The sequence below is a fragment of the Poecilia reticulata genome, linkage group LG14, assembly GCF_000633615.1.
Source record: "Poecilia reticulata strain Guanapo linkage group LG14, Guppy_female_1.0+MT, whole genome shotgun sequence".
NCBI lineage: Eukaryota > Metazoa > Chordata > Actinopteri > Cyprinodontiformes > Poeciliidae > Poecilia > Poecilia reticulata.
The window spans coordinates 20,120,657-20,136,912 of NC_024344.1; the positions used below are offsets into that span (position 1 = coordinate 20,120,657).

General features: G+C 40.6%; 1 protein-coding gene across 4 annotated transcripts; it reads right to left on the minus strand.

The window, feature by feature from the left end:
- Positions 1–758: 758 nt before the first annotated feature.
- Positions 759–16,256, minus strand: esrra (estrogen-related receptor alpha). 4 transcript variants are annotated; one of them, XR_535423.2, is made up of 9 exons: positions 15,662–16,256; positions 13,762–13,859; positions 7,391–7,774; positions 7,065–7,181; positions 6,845–6,958; positions 5,935–6,102; positions 4,746–5,015; positions 3,395–4,029; positions 759–2,893 (listed from the first exon to the last, which is right to left on the minus strand). XR_535423.2 is itself a non-coding variant. In XM_008428380.2 (8 exons), the coding sequence occupies exons 3-8, from the start codon at positions 7,767–7,769 to the stop codon at positions 3,776–3,778; spliced, it is 1,302 nt and encodes a 433-aa protein (XP_008426602.1). In that variant the 5' UTR covers positions 7,770–7,774; positions 13,762–13,859; positions 15,662–16,256; the 3' UTR covers positions 759–3,775. The 4 variants fall into 4 exon arrangements, 3 of the variants coding, with proteins under 3 accessions (XP_008426602.1, XP_008426604.1, XP_008426603.1); XM_008428380.2 differs by having other exon boundaries at positions 759–4,029; XM_008428382.2 differs by lacking the exons at positions 13,762–13,859; positions 15,662–16,256 and adding an exon at positions 11,729–11,820 and having other exon boundaries at positions 759–4,029.

The following is a 16,256-nucleotide window of genomic DNA, read 5'->3' on the forward strand; positions in this document are numbered from 1 at the left end:
GCAGTCTGCAGTTTCCTACAATCACAGCAGGGGGCATAGCAATCAAGTTGAAATGTGCTCTGGTCAGATGAGACCAAAATTCAACTATCATCCTAAACAGAGAATCATTACTGTGAAGCATGGTGGTGGTGGTAGCATCATGCTATGTGGAGGTTTTACTTAGAGACAGGAAAAGTGGTCAGAGGTGATGGTAAGACCGATGCGGCTAAAAACAGGGGAGTTATGACAGAAAGCATGCAAGAGGCTGGAGCAGAGGTTCACCTTCCCAGCTTTCAGCCTGAGCGACAGTGGAACAGTAAGTGGCTCCAAGTTCAAACCTAAATCCAATTGAGAGTCTGTGGCGAGACTTGAAGGTCAAAACACTGTGCATCCAATCTGGTCGAGCTTTTGCCGTTTTGCAAAGATCATCAGCTATGACAAAACATGAAAAAGTTCATAAGTCACTGTATGACTCCTCTTCTCAAAATACAAGCCATAGCACACAGATTAATTATGCCAAACTAACAAAAAGGAAACATTTAGTACCTGAGGAACAGGGTTCCACCATTATCACAGGACCTAGACAGGTCTGCTTATAGGTGAGAGGAAAAACAGATGGGCGCCGACCAAAGCCAAATTGATTTAAATGAATGGGCTGATTTACTTTAAAAGGATTAGCTGCTCGCTAGCTGCGTGAGCAGTCAGGACGTCTGCATGGGAATGGTAAAAAACACAACACGCATAGATAACACATCCACAGAGAGATGAGTCCAATGATGTGTGGTGGTGGTGTGTCCATTTATTACACAACACAAAGCACCTACAATAATCCACTCCCTGCTGCGCCAGACAGTGGAAGATCTGTTTTTCTTTTTTTTTTCCTTCTTTTTTTCACAGTGAGTTTAATGTGAACATGTTTAGACAAGGACATCAAACTGTTTACCTAACAAAACAAAAAAAAAATGCCTACACACAGAAATTTACAGCCGGTATCACACACAAAATTAAAGCAGTGTCAACAAACGACAGTAAATTGAGTAAAAAATAGAATTTAATCATTTAAATACTCTTTCAAAATACAAACATTGATTTGAATTTTCTAAATAAGATAACATTAACTTGTTTTTCTTTTTTATGTATTTAATAATTAGAACTGGCAATGTTGAATGTACACGATGGCTATACAAGGAAATGTGTGAGGTTTGGTAATTTGTTGTATTGCTCATTTATATTCATGTGCACATTAGTAATAGAACCTATAAATGACGGTATAATTTGAACAGCGACACCACAAGCGATCAATCTGAAGCTCCCCCCCAAACCAACTGTACCGAAAACACACAGAGATAAACAGAACAACTCCATCTTTGCAGTAAAGAACTGCGTGGTAAAGAAATCAGAGATAAAATCAAAAATGAAACAAAAGAAACAGCTAATCTGGGTCACATTCTGCCAGATATCTGATGTTGCTAGTGTAATTTTGCAGCTGCACCAACTGTTCAAGCAGGATTACTGAGTCGGATGCGTCTTAAAAACCAAAAATTAAACAAACTCAGGCTCAGAGAATTGGTCTAAATCCAATACGCAAGTTGATCGTTTTCTCCACAGTTAGTTGGCCATGTGGCTGATGCTGCCTCCTGAGGTAGCCTTCTGTAGCCTTACTAAGCCACTGCATTTATAGTGCCATTTGAAATTGATCCCTAAACTAACAACCCCTGCCCCCACCCGCCCCAAATAAAATTAAATAAAAAACATTGATTACAGCCCGCATGAAAAGCTCAACTTCAAACCCACAACAGAGTCACAATGTAAGTACCCTTATATCCTAAGAGGGAAACTATATGAAAACTAAGTTTTAAGTTTTTACAAACATCAGCACACAGTAAGCTGCACAAATATTGTAATGGGGGGAATTAGTATTACATCTGCTGGCTTTCTTTTTGTTAATTATTATTTAGCTTCCACTACAAATTGCATGTTTGTTTATTTAAATGGAACTGTACATAGCTAAAAGAGTATTGACCGTTTTGGTCTCTAGTTACAGGGATCTGGTTATCTTTCTTTTTTTTTTTCTTTAAAACATCAGATTTCTTTTTTTGCTTACCTAAATGATCATTTACACTGTGACTATACAAATAATTCTAATAAAGAGTAGGACCTTCGACACGTTAACCAGACAAGGTTTCAACATCTGAAAGAAAGATGTTGCATAAGCTGAACGTCTTGTAGCCCTGAGCACCGATCCAGGGCGCGGGTTCAAGTTCACCATGTGCATCCGCAGGAAGAGGAGGGAGAGGAGGAGGASGACGAAGGATCTCAAACCGAAACCGTTCCGAGATCTTTTATGCAACGTTCGTCGTCACTGCAGAAAAAAAAAAAAATGCAGCGAAATCTCACCGCGCACATTAGCAGTCACGTAGGTTAGTGTTACATATCACAGCCCAAGTATGAAAGAAGTGTTTTTCCTTTTATTTCTTTTTTTTTTTTTTCTTTAGACACACAGCTGCAGAGGTCAAAGTGTGGTTGTAGTGGAGGATGAAGGTGAGAGGGTACGATGGAGGGCGTTATATAAAAAACAAGCAAAATGAGGCGGATCCATTGCTGATCCAGCCGCTATTGCTGCCACCAAAACTTTAATGTCAAAAAATAAAAAATAAAATGAAATAAATAAAGTTGTGTTCTTCCCTGATCTCATTTGTTTTCCGCTGCACGCGACCACAGACGCGCATGCTGCTGGAAGCCAGGTTTTTGCTGCTAGGACAGAATTTTATGGATATGCGCGATCCTCCGACGTACCGCCAAACGTTTAGAATCCATCCGGAACTTCTCAGTGGCTTAATGTTAAATAACCCTCTTATTTAAAAAAAAAAAAAGTTGTAGTCTTTCCTGTTTTCCACACATACATCCGGTATTCCTAGAATACAAGAGAGTAGAATTAAAAAAATAACAACAATAATAAGCACTTGGGGTCCAAAGTATGCAGAACAACTGATACAAATACYAACAAGCATYTTGTTTTTGTATTTTGAAAGTCATGGATGATATTGCTTTTAAGATATTGCAAGTAGGGGGTGCTGCGGTGGCGCAGGGGTGGAGCACAACCCACGTCAGGAGGCCTCAGTCCTAGACGCGGCCCATTYCTGCGCGTCTTCCCCCTCTCTCAATACCCACTTTCCTGTCTGACCGCTCTCAAATAAAGGCCACCAGAGCCAATAAAATCTTTAAAAAAAAAAGAAAAAAAAAGAGAAATATTGCAAGTAACTCCTATGGGTTTGCCTACAGCTCCTGCTCCCCTCACCCCCTCCTCAATGGACCCTCAAGCCTTACACTAGATGTCTCAATATGGCTTTTATGTGCAGATGTAGCATAATGTTCAAAAGTTCAAAAGCTACACAGATTGCAGTCTGTCGTGTACCTAAAAGTGAAGTGGTGGTTGTTCRTAGCTTGATGCCATAAAAAAACAAAAAGCATTCCATGATGTAGTTCAAATATTACGCTGTCACACTTGCAGTTTTTTTTTTTGTTTGTTTGTTTTTTTTTAAACTGGAGCTTGGCAGGTACCGCGTGGTGTAAAAAGCAAAATCCCTCTAAAAAAAATGTGAATACAGTTTATTTTCTTATACTTTCCTTGCTTAAAATGAGACGCATAAATCCCTCAATAGTTCTCTAATAAAAACTTTCCTTTTTGTTCTTTTTTCTTTTTAAAAAAAAAAAAGCCACTTGTCCAGTCTTGTAGACCAGCTCTGTTGTTGGTTGTTTTTCTCTTTCTCCTCCTTCCTTTTTTGCACTCCACACTCTAAGGAGAGTCCATCATGGCTTCCAGCATCTCCAGAAATAGTTTGTGCATGGGAACACCGCCACGGGTCTTGATGCTGTAGAAGGTGGTGAGCGCGCGGCCGGCAGTCTGTCGGAGGAGCGGCAATGTTAAAAGGAGGCGTCCCGCCCGCTGGGGGTCGTCCGGGCGCCGCTGACACTCCAGCTCCAGCAGGGCCTGGTGGAGGAGGTCCCGGAGCTTCTGCACGGCCTCCATGTCCTCGATGTAAACAGAGTCTGACAGAAACAACCAAGATTAGTTTAGCTTTTCGTTCCAGCTGAATCGTTTTGTGTCGAATGAAACGTCGCTGAGTCTTTACATCTACATTTTTAAGCAGCAGCTCCGACTACAGACTTTCCTACAACTTCTCCCACCGTTGCTACATTGTCCTTGGATGTCCCCCCTCCCCCCCTTCTCTCTAAAGTATAAATAGCATTGAATGTGTGCTGYGTAATTCATTCAGCCGGTGTTGCCAGAGCACACCTGCAGCTACTAGGAAGCTCTCCCTGTTGGCTGCATAATCATTCTGTAAAACTCAGCAAATGGTGAAGAACACGACCGTTTTGAATTTGGTTTTCTTTCTAGACGATTACCTTCAACTGACACTTGTTTTCTAGGTACAATGCAAACAATTTGTTGCAGAAGAAACTGCATCAGTGTGGATGAGAAATGACAATCCCTTCTAAWAGTTTATCTTTGGTTAACCCTCAGCTGGAGCATAAAAGGACATCGCTGAATCAGCCRTTTTTGAAACACCGATAACAGCCACCTGTTTTATTGCTCTACATTAGTTCACTTTAATAAAACACCTAATGCACTTTTATAGTTTATTATGTACATGTTAGCCATTCCGTCAATCTGTGAGAAGATTTAAAAGTAAATGAGCAGAGGTGTTAATCAACAGATCGTGAGGCTGAATGAGGTCAGTGCATAAAAATTCAAGTGGAAGTACCCGAGTTWGTGAGAGCGATGGCTTTTAGCATGACGAACTCCTCTCGGTCCACATTCAGCGCACGGAAACGGCGTGCGAGCTGGCTGATGGCCGCGTTCAGCTCCGTCAGTCCGGCAACGCGCGACATTTCCTCATCGAGGACAAAGTCCTCGGCGAAGACCACCTCGTCCTCGCAGCCGATGGAGCGGTACGCTACGCCCAGAACCAGCACCTCCAGCCACACCGACTGCAGCACGGACATCTGGTCTGCTAGAGACAGAGACAGGAAGCCTGCAGGAGACACAAAGAGACAAGGTTTGTATGAGAAGAACCTGGTAGGTTCATACATTATTGGTGCAGAGAGCTGCTCATCCGACATGACAAACAAATAACATCTTAACTAATGACTGCCTGATTGGTTTAGCTCAAACCGTTCTATTGCAATAAAAAAAAAAGAAAAAAGAAGAAGCAGCGCATAACAGAGTTTAACCGTAACKTAAAAACCCATATGAGGTGTGAATACTTTTGGAAATCACTATGAATTATTGGTGTTGCTTAACTGGAGGGAAAAGAAGAGAAAAACAATAAAAGTAAGTGCATATGTAAAGTTTATCATAGACGACCTAGGAACATCCTACTGGGTCAAATGTACCATATGAATSTCTGAGTGATTAAAAAGATTCTTATTGAGAAGTAACTTTTTCAATAAGAAAACAAAAAGCAGGAAATCAAAGATTTGTACTCAATGATGCCTCCAGAATCTCATTTCATCCATGCTTCAGAGATAATAACACAAAATGCACACAGCAGATGCTGCTGTGAACGATGAAGTAATGCCCTCTTGGCAGAGTTGTGCTGAAATAGCTTTCTGAAGGTAGCACAACAAGTTCAGTTGGTGGAGGAAAAGAAACATCTGTATTTGTAAATCCACACTTGCAGGTAATAAAAATAACCATGTAATCCTTTTAAATGACAAGGAAGTGTTTCAGCGCGAGCGCTGCGGCAGAGGAGCCGCGGTTCCTGCTCAAAGGTGAGCCACAGTCATAGCACCAWAAACGCCTCCTTTAATGGATACTGAAGCCACATGACCCAATCGCCTCACAACACCTTGTTACTATACGGCGGGAGCAGATCTTCTTATTCTCCTGCATTGCTACTGTGCTTATAGATGCCTTTAGCGCCACTTCTTTTCTCCGTCGCCGTCTCTTACCAGGAATGTGTTTGGCCCAGCCGATGATCACAACCAGCTCGCGGTCRGCGAGGTCACAGAGGGTGGTGAGGGTCCGCTGGGCCGTGTCAGGCTGCARAGGGTCCGGCATGGCAAATAACTTTTCGGGCTCTGCCACTAGAAGGTGGGACACGATGATGTTGGAGGAACCTGCATGAAGACACAAAGCAAACGGTTAATTAGCCTGTTAGACCTCGTAAGCTGCAGAAATATKACTAATTTATACCCAGACCTGTTCCTCTAATAGTGCAGCAGCTAGATTTGTCTAACAGCAAAAGCTTAAAGGTTCGTCAAATTTTAATGAAGCTCCTATGAACTAGTACAATGAGGCTTTGTTAGCAGTAGGGGGCGCCACTTTTAGTCCAAATGAATGTAATCAATTCACAAACACAAAGGGAAGTAAAAGGAAAATACTTTTGCAATTCCACTGCAAATGCTCTACTAACATGTGCCTTTGTGTGTGGCTTCTATTTTTTAAACAATTTAGTTTTTAAACATTTTGCATTTTTTTAGAAGCAATTGCAGGCAAGTAAGACAAAAAGGTGAAGACTGAGATGAATTATCTGAGCAAATTGTAGATCCCCTTAAATATGTTTCTTATAATAGTCTATTGGATTATGGCTAGCTTAATGTGTCATATAAACACTACTTTATGGCATTAATGAAATATGCCATTTACATTACACATAGTGGTTATACATGTATGAAGTGTTTACATAAATATCACAAGTTAAAAACTTTATCTCAGACTGAGCTCATTAGTATTTGTTTAAAAAAAAAGTATCAGGTCCAAATGAAAAAGTTTTGTTCTTATTTGCACAAATAAATTGGTTTTAACTCAAGAGGTGGAAAAAAACCCCAATAAAAAAAATAGATGGAGGATAGATTTCACCTTTTTCGCTCTCTTTCGTCAGAGATAGAGGGGCGCTCTGATATGTTGCGTTCTCCACCTCCGGGCGTCTTTTGTACTTCTGCCGTCCACCTCTGACTCTGTCAAGACGAACTCCTAAAAACAGAAAGAAATACTTAAAATAGCTCAGAGCGAAGCCAATCAATCAGCAATTAACGTACGGCAGAAACCCCAAAAAGCCAAAAACGCGTCAAACACTTACCCTCTTTCAGCATGCCTACTTTGAGGCACTTGGTAAAGCGGCACGCCTGGCAGGCTTTCCTTCGCCTTTTGGTGATTTCGCAYTCATTTGATGCAGGGCAGCTGTATTCAATGTTACCTTAACAAGAGAAAACAGAAGTTTAAAGTTAAATARATGTCATCTTCATCACTGATCCTTTATTTAGATCAGTATCAGCTACTAAACGTGATCATCATTCTCTCATTAAGGCATAATAAACGCATTTAAAGGCGMCTGTGACACATTACATGGTCGGTGTGTTATGCCAACACGAAATTATTCACCACARCACACACRTGTACACACACCTTGAATGGTTCTCTTGAAGAAGGCCTTGCAGGCCTCGCATGACGCCACGCCGTAATGATAACCCGAAGCCACGTCCCCGCACACCAGACACAGCCTCTTGGGCAGCGTGCTCAGGGCGTACTTGCAGCGCCCCGCTCCGTTTCCGGTGGACCCCTCCTCCGCCCCATCGCCGGGCTCATCTTTAAAATGGCAGCGCAGGGCCGGCGTGTAGAGCGGCGGCGAGTAGCGCTTGGCGCCGTCTCCTCTGGTGCCCCCGCCGCCGCTCTGAGACGAGTCCGAGGAGACCCCGCCGGGGCTGGTCCGGCCTCCGCCGCCTCCCTCCGGGCTGCTCGGCTCCGCCTTTATGTAGACCTCAGAGCGCCGCTCCCGGGAAGACATGATGCCTGACGGAGCAAAAACAGAGAAAGGTCAAAGTAAATACAGGCGCAGAGAACGGACCGCACATTRAACCACATTAAAGAGCGYTAAAGCTGAGTGGACTGAAGTAGGAGGTTTCACTTTTACCAGAAACCATTTTCAGCTATTTAAATACCTAACAGATGAGCTCCAGGTGAAGACGCAATTTAAACAACCAACCATCCATCGCTTGCTGTGGTTTAAAATCCTTGTTGCCAGAGAAACCAAGTTCTAGGCCTGTCACGATAAACTGTCCCAGAAATGATTGCAATAAACGATAACACTGTTGTTTTGAGACCGTTTTCCAATAATATATAGAGCAACTTTGTCCTTTCAAAGACTGAGAAGCTTTACTTTTGTAAAGAACACTTCACACTAGAACTGGAAGATATTTAGTAGCCAAAAGAAACAAACACAAACAAAATCATAAAGTAAAAATGGAAATAAAAACATAATTACAACTGAAATCATAAATAAAATGGTTTATGTCTCTGTAAACAAAATCTCCATTAAATAAAAAAGTTATCAAAATAAAAATAATCAAACTCATTTTAATTTAACAGGCTTACTGGGGCCTGTAATTTCCCTAGCCTATATCCAGTAAACCAAACCTGCCCCTCCCCGACATGTTTCTACTTTAAGTCAGCTGACTGTAAGAAATATAAATAAATAAAGATGCTACATTTTTCCTAACTTCCAGAAAGAAAGCCAGCTGCTGAAAAACACAGATGGGTGTCACAGAGTGAATGTAAAAAGAGTGCTCTTATTAAAGGTCGCGCTGCAAATGCTAACGGAGGTTAGCTAAAAGCAGCTGAGATCTAATATCAAGTTTAGCAGGTTTAAACTTATCTCAAGATAATAAATGTTTAGGTAACCTTACATGAATTACATTATTTTGTTAATACATGGTCATACATATTCACTCAATAACCTGAAGTACATTTTTTTCTTTTTCACTAATGTACCGCTGCTATGTTCTTGCACTGTGATGTATAGTAAATAAATTAATATATAAAATATATTATTTTGTTAAATAAAGGCTCATGTCATTCACTTTTTCTTTTTCTTTCTTTTATTTTTGTGTACATACTGTGAAGCCAGTAGGGTTGGGAAATATGTTTTAAGAAAAAAAAAAATATCTCTGAATTTTTAACACCAAATTCAATTGCTGATTTTAAAAAACACTTTCCCTCCTGTTCCATAAAAATAAMGGAACAAATGACAGAAAATATCTGAGTGTTCTTATCAAAAAGATGGTAGATCCTGGCTCTGAACCATGGGAATCCAAGGAGTGAATTAGTGGGAATAAAAATGCAGATTTTCTTTCTCCAAGACTCTCAAACTGGGCTGTACCTAAATGTGTTTTTTTTATCTTAAGAATTATAATCAAAGCCATTTAACATTTTGAAATGTTCTTCTAGAGCACCATCTTATAACATGAGAATGTTGACACTGAAAAGCTCAATTATTAATACAGTGTTTTTTTTGTTTTGTTTTTTTTACTTCTAACATAAAAGCAACGCCATATCCAAAATTGAATAAACCACAGCGCACACGCACGCACGCACACACACACACACAAAATCCATGTTCTCCTTGCTGAGAGAGCTAAATAAACTGGCTGAAAACTTAATCTCAGCTACAGAGCTCAGTCGATTACAGCCAACCTCAACTCCATGTAGTCGAGCGTTTACATCAGCCGGGTTTAAGGTTTGAACTCGAATCACAGAAGCGGAGTGAGTTGACTGTAAACACCGTCATGGTAAAGAACAGGACAGCAGAAAAAATAAAAAACTCTCGACACAAACTGTGGTGCTCAACCTGCCTAAATCTAACATGACACCTTCTTGGTGCTCTTTCTTCCTTGCTTATTATTTTTACCTGCCAATCAAAATGAAGCGTTTAACACTTTTGAAATGAAACTCTAGAGTCCTCAGATGATCCCCGCGGTGTGAAGTGTGTCGGCGGTGTGTCTCTAGTCGTTAAAACGGCCAAGGTGACAGAATGAAGGTCACTGTGCTCATAAACACTGGCCACTCCTCCTTCAGATCCAGTGATATGACTTATGTTGGAGTAATGCGGTAAGGGTACTGCAGTAACCTGCGAGTGGGACCAGGGCTGTGTGCAAACCCCAAATTTAAAACAGGAAATTAAGAGGAAAGACAACGAAGCACACCTCTAAGTATCCAAAAAGTCAAATGCTTTACAGACTTGTTTCATTTTTAACCAATTTATTCAAAATGGTGACCAAATGTGTGCTATGGAGGATCTAAGATGGCGTATAAAATCCAGATATTTCTGCCAAATGGAAACCCATCGTGAACTTGTGCTTTTAAAATGTAACTTAGTCCTGAAGTCTTTCGCAAATAAGCCTAAAAGAAGTCCACTCTCTCTGAAATAGACATTTTAAATATATATAAGAAAACAAAAACACAAGCCAGGTTAAACACACACGCACTAATTCATCGGATTGAAATCTGCACCTCTTCTGCCTCGAGGTTTCAGATCATAGCCGATGAYGCCCGGCGGCGCTCTTGTTCCCAACGCATGAGTTGAGCACGACGGCATCTATGCAGCCTAAATCACTTCAATCCAGTTACGACTTGAATGTGACTTCTGAGCCTGGCCTGCGTGTTTACAGTGGCGGTCAACTTCAGCAACCATTTTTCTCCCTCTCTCCCCTCCTCAAACATCAGTTATGTCCAGATAAGCACATTTCAGCCGACGAATTTATGAAGAGTTGCAAATCTCCAAACTCATTTAGCTGAACTCCATGTTTCAGAACATGAAGAGAGAAAAACACAACAGTTTGGGTAGAAAACCACAATGATAAAATCTAAAACTAAAATAATGGATTCATAGATAAGTCTAGTTTGTAATCGCATTGCATTAAGCCCTTTACTCTGTTATCATGTTTAAACTGCCCCAACTGCTTGCAAAAGACGTCCATTACGCACCGGCATCTACTGACAACATTTAGAGCCTGATATGACTCACATCTCTCCATGCATTTATTTAGCGTGACCCCGGTGTTCTGCACTCCTTTGCACAAACACGGCCCTGATAACACGCTGCTGTTTCTAATCTGCTGAATACTTTTTTCCTTTATTCCCCAGGCATAATCTGTTGTCGCAAAGGTGATCAGAGCTGTTCAATATCAGACGGGTAAACTTGAAAACTTGCTTAAGGAAGGAAAAATTAGAGAAGCTTCCAGTGACACAAAGATATTAGGAAAACTGAGTCAATCTCTAGGCAAAATTTCATGAATACTTGGACTGAATGATATAACAGAGGATTTCAGTTGGTGCTAAAACATTCATCTCAAAGCAAGCATGCTTTGATAAAGTGGATATTACAAACACACAGGTGCTGGCACACGTTTCTTGGAGTTTGCCCTCTCAGGTTATGAGAGGACTGTTTGGCAAGCAGTAAGGGGGTCACAGCAAACCCAGCCTGTTTAAAGTTTAGCTTAGTTGGACTGAGTTATGCAGCATAGTGAATCCCTTAACGCCTGCATACCTTGTGCAAAAAAAATCTAGATGATCAGCACTGAGATTAAGTAAATCAATTCATCAACCATCTGCACTGCTGGCCACCTCGACATATGCTTTGGCAGAAAACGTTGAAGAAAATGAAATGCATGCAGGCCATTATAGCTACATTAACTAAAACACAATTAAACTCGTCAAGTTAAACACGGATATAAATGTCTTATTAACTTAACCCAACACAGAAAACGTGTGTTGCGGTGATGTAAACCCCTGCCAGACTTTAGGTGTAGCGTTAGCATTAGCTAGCGTCAACATTAGGATGACAGCTGTAGGTTAGCTAACCTTAGCTAACTAAGCTGGCTAGCTGGTGTTAATCCTGACTGGCCGGCTTCCTTCTCTCCCACTGCGCTTTATTTTTGTCACTCCGCCCGGGACAAGTCGGCGTCTTACCGTACAGCCGCGACCACTACAGTGCTAAAAGGTTAGCTCTGTCCACGGTGTGGTCTCATGGCACAGGTTGGACAGGAGAATCTGAGAGCAGACTGCCAAGCCTCAGCTAGCTTGTGTCGGCTGCGTGTTCACATGGGCCGGGCCACATCGGCTTTCTGTAACAGCTGCTGTGATCAGGATGGATCTGCTGGGGCTGAACATATTAGATCCAGGAGCAGCACTGGGAGCCGACAAGAAACCGGTTTCACGTTGGAAGTTGATGTCTTTTTAAAGCAGCTAGACTCACATAAAAAAACAGAGACTTGGAGTTAACTCTAGTTAAGACTCTCTTCTGATGTTGGGACTGAAACAAAAGTTATGATATTGCAGAAATATTCTAGTTCCAGTTGYAACTTTATTAATTCAAGGGATGAAATAAACAGGGTTCTGCCTTTATCTGCAGTTACATATCATTTAGTCTTTCTTTATTCCCATGTATTAAAATGTTCCTATACGATTAAATGAAGTTACTGTAAAAAATAAATCACACTCCTTTATGTGACTGGTGTCCCAAGTATTACAAATGAGAATGTTTCTCAACAGCAATATTTGTGTTTGTGGGGGTCATAAATGATGTGCCATGCAGTTACAGTTATAAAGTTGCCTAAAAAAGTTATAAATAGTTCTTATCATCATTTTTATTATTATTATTATTATTAACACAATAGCACCACAACAAAATATTGTGATAAAGTCCATTTTGCCCACCTCTACTGACAAAAATTTATATTCATTCACAAATATTCAGATTTTTTTCTCTACTTTTTAGCATTTTACTGTGTTCTCTATTTCAGCTGACTGTAGTTTTGATTTCACATGACGGATTACGATCCCTGGTCGAACCGAAATAACAAGGATGGAGTAATTATCTGGAGTAATACCACCTTATCAACTTCTTTTWWAAAAAAAAAACATTAAACATCCCAAAAGCTGAGATGACTTGAGTCATTGTTTGTTATAACCGTATAAAGGAAGAGCTTGTCTTCATATCCAAAAAAAAGTCAGACACAAAATTAACAAAACGACTAAGAGATCAAATACAGAAAAGACTAAATGTCCGGTTTTCCCATTGAATACTAGTTTATTTMTCTTTTTCATGAATTATAATAGTCTAAAACCCATTACACAATTTAACTTAGTTGAAGATTGTTTTCTKAAGATTTATATTAAATCCTAGTTACACCAAATTTTGATCCCTTAGTTATGAAATTATAAGAGATTGTGATTATTGAGCTAAACAAAATGATTCTGAACGGCCTCCTGCTGACAGATATTAATTATTAAAGTACCATAACCGTTTTTCTGTACAGCAGACTACTATTACATGATCTGAAAATATTTTAAATCTGAGGCTGTTGAAGCAGGTAAAAAAAAAAAGAAAGAAAAAGATTCCTTCATTTTGTACCTGGGTGAAATGACCACGATTCAACCGTATTATTACGCAAACATTACTTGTAAACAACTTTTTCAAACAGATATTTCATTGTGTTGTTTTTCCTTTTTGATTTGCTACTTAGACTAATAACCGTCTCTCTCTCTCTCTCTCTCTCTCTCTCTCTCTCAAGCTGATCATCACTTGACTTGTTTTTTTAATCGACAGGGTAATCAAAGACCGCTCCATACAGTTTACATCATAAACTTTGAAGCAAAAGCCTAAAAGATAGATCTACGTTGTGGCTTTAAAGAGAGTRKAAGTGCTTGACAGTGATGCAATATTCCACAGATTATTCAACCTGCATGCTGCTTAAAGTGTTTGTTTTTTTTTTTTACTTGAAATTCAAACCTAACTTCTTCTACTCTTCATACTTTGCTCATTTCTCTTCCGTCTTCAGCCTGAGTGACTACTTTTTGAAAAAGACGCCAACAATGTCAGCCGAAGGTCCATCGCAGGATCGAGGAGCGGTGACTCACCCGGACATCTATAATCCTTACTGAAGCATAGTTTTGTGGACAAATATCTCATCAACATAAAAGGTAATGTGGGGGCAGCTTACCTGTTTTGTGAACTGGAGCTTGAAACCTATATATTGCTCACTCCTGGTTGGCAGATCGCTGGCTTGTTCTTGCTGCAGGCCTGTAGTTATCAGGACATCTGCAAAGTAAGCAAAGAGCTTTGAGTTTCACACAAAGCAAGAAGATAGCTACTTTTTTTTWAAAACATTAAATTCACTTTTTTTTCACAACTCACAAAAGGCTTACCAATTACACGTGTGTGATATACACCAAGTTAACATTGATCACTGAAAGTTTCTAGTCACAAAATATGCCAAGATTTTAAAATGYTACCCTAGTTTTAAAACTGCTTAAGTTGGATTTGTTGGAGTTTTTGAGGTGTAAATCRACCRTTTACATCAGTATAATGTCACTCCTCCCAAACTTGTTGTGCACACTGCTGGTCAGCTGGCTGAAAAAAGCCCAACAAAACTTGTCAGAAAGAGAAATTTGACTATTTGGAAATATTTTCAGTGAAATCATCGTTGCTTTTTGGCATCCAATAAAATCAGCTGCACCATGTTGGTGCATGTTTGCTAGAATAACATTATTAAAAAAACRTGATATCATTATTCAAAACTGTCGTTCCGCAATAATTTTCTTATCTTAGTCCATACCTTCTATTAATAGTCTTGGTTTTTCAATCCACAAACTCGCGTGTACTAGCAACAAAACAACTTTCTTTTCAAATATAAATACACCCAGTGTGTCTATGCAGAAATCTTCACTCTACCCTCCCCCTTGAATGCTGCATGACACACTCCAAAGGTCACAGTCACAGGAATGCTTGAAGGACAGACAGAGTAAAGCCAACACCTTGTCCCTCATTCATCTGAAGTCGTGCAGGCAAAAGTTTGGTTGCAACTCTCGGTAAATCTTTATCGAAATTTAGTTTAGATGGGGCGAATTTTTGCCTGAGAGAGAGAGAGAGAAAAAAAAAAAGAGAGAATCCATTCTTGTTCATTTTAAAAAGTAAAATGRTCACTTTCATAAAACAAGTAGGGCAAAATAGATTTAGTTTTTCACCCTGAACTAAATCAAATAGTGCTTTCGTTGATATAAGACACTTGCAAAGTGTTACATAGTGTTTTTGTTAAGTTATAGACAGGGGGGGCGGAGGGGGGGTGTCCCTGTCAGTGCATCACACAGACTGCACATTAAACTCAGTTTGAGGCTTTCAAATGCGGCGCTCTGTGGAGYCGGAGCGGCTCCCCAGTGGTGACCTTGCCTACTGATCTTGGACCGGTGAAAGGTTAATTGCCAAAGTGGATTATGCCTTCAGATCACTGATCCCAATCTTGGTCCAGCAGGCACGGTGACTTACATAGTTCCATGCATTGCAATCGAGATGAATAACTCGATACATACACAGGGTAAGTATATACAGTTCTGGAAACCGCTGGGTGTTATGAATATTCACGATTTGTGTCATTAGTGAAGAGCTGCAGTGGAAACAGAAGGACAGAAATAACCACTGCACAAACCCAAGCCCAATCTCTGCATTCTTCGCTTGCTGTATGTGTGTGTGTGTGCTCAATCATACGATCATTTCGCACATTCGTGAAGTGTTTGATGGGAGCTAGTAGGGGGGGGATTAACCATTAGACAGACTGACGGGACAAACGCGTGAATTAGCATAGAGGTGATCACATGAGAGGCTTCTAAGACAGACAGGAAGCGCGTGCCGCAAATTATTACACAATTTGTACAACTACTTATTCAGCGAGTTGTGCCCCTTAGCCCAATAACACGGTCAGGCGAACTTAGAGCTCTGCCAGGCGAGTCGTGCATGCACGTCAGGCAATCACTGAGGCATGCCCAGAAAAAAAAAAACAACAAAAAAAAAAACACATCAATAATGCCTCAAACCCACAGCGCTGGAAGTGTACATGGTATACTTACTGGTAGATGGAGAAGCATCGCGTTGATCCTATTCAGTCTCAAATCAAGTCTTTAACGCTGGAAAGTCGGCTGGACTGCTCTGATGGCGCCCGGACTTCTTTTTTCACATCACGTCGCCTTTAAGCCGTTTCTCCGCGTAATATGGCGATAACCAACAACAACTCCACCCGGCGACCAAAAAGCTCTACCCGGCTGTTCGCTCCTGGACACTGGCGCTATCAATTCCCGTTTAGGCTTCTACAACCAGGCTGAGCTTTAATATTAACGTCAAGACATGGAGGGGAAACAGAGAACTTCCGGTAAGAATTAACAACAATAAAACAATTGTATTTTTTCTAGCAACGTCTCTCAGAGCAGTTGACGCCTTTAGGCTGCGAGTAACGTTAGAAAATGTTTAGCTCTACGTCAGTATATCAGAATGTTTCCAAAAAACTTAAAACTGTCTGTATCGGACTAAATAAAGCAGAAAATGTTGTTTTATTTCTCGAGCTCAGCTGCCGAACTTCCGCTTCTCCTCGCGCTAGCTTGACGAGCTGATGACGCAGCCTCTGTCTCGTGCTCCTCTCTCCTCCCTCTGCCTCAGTTTGCGTCCGCT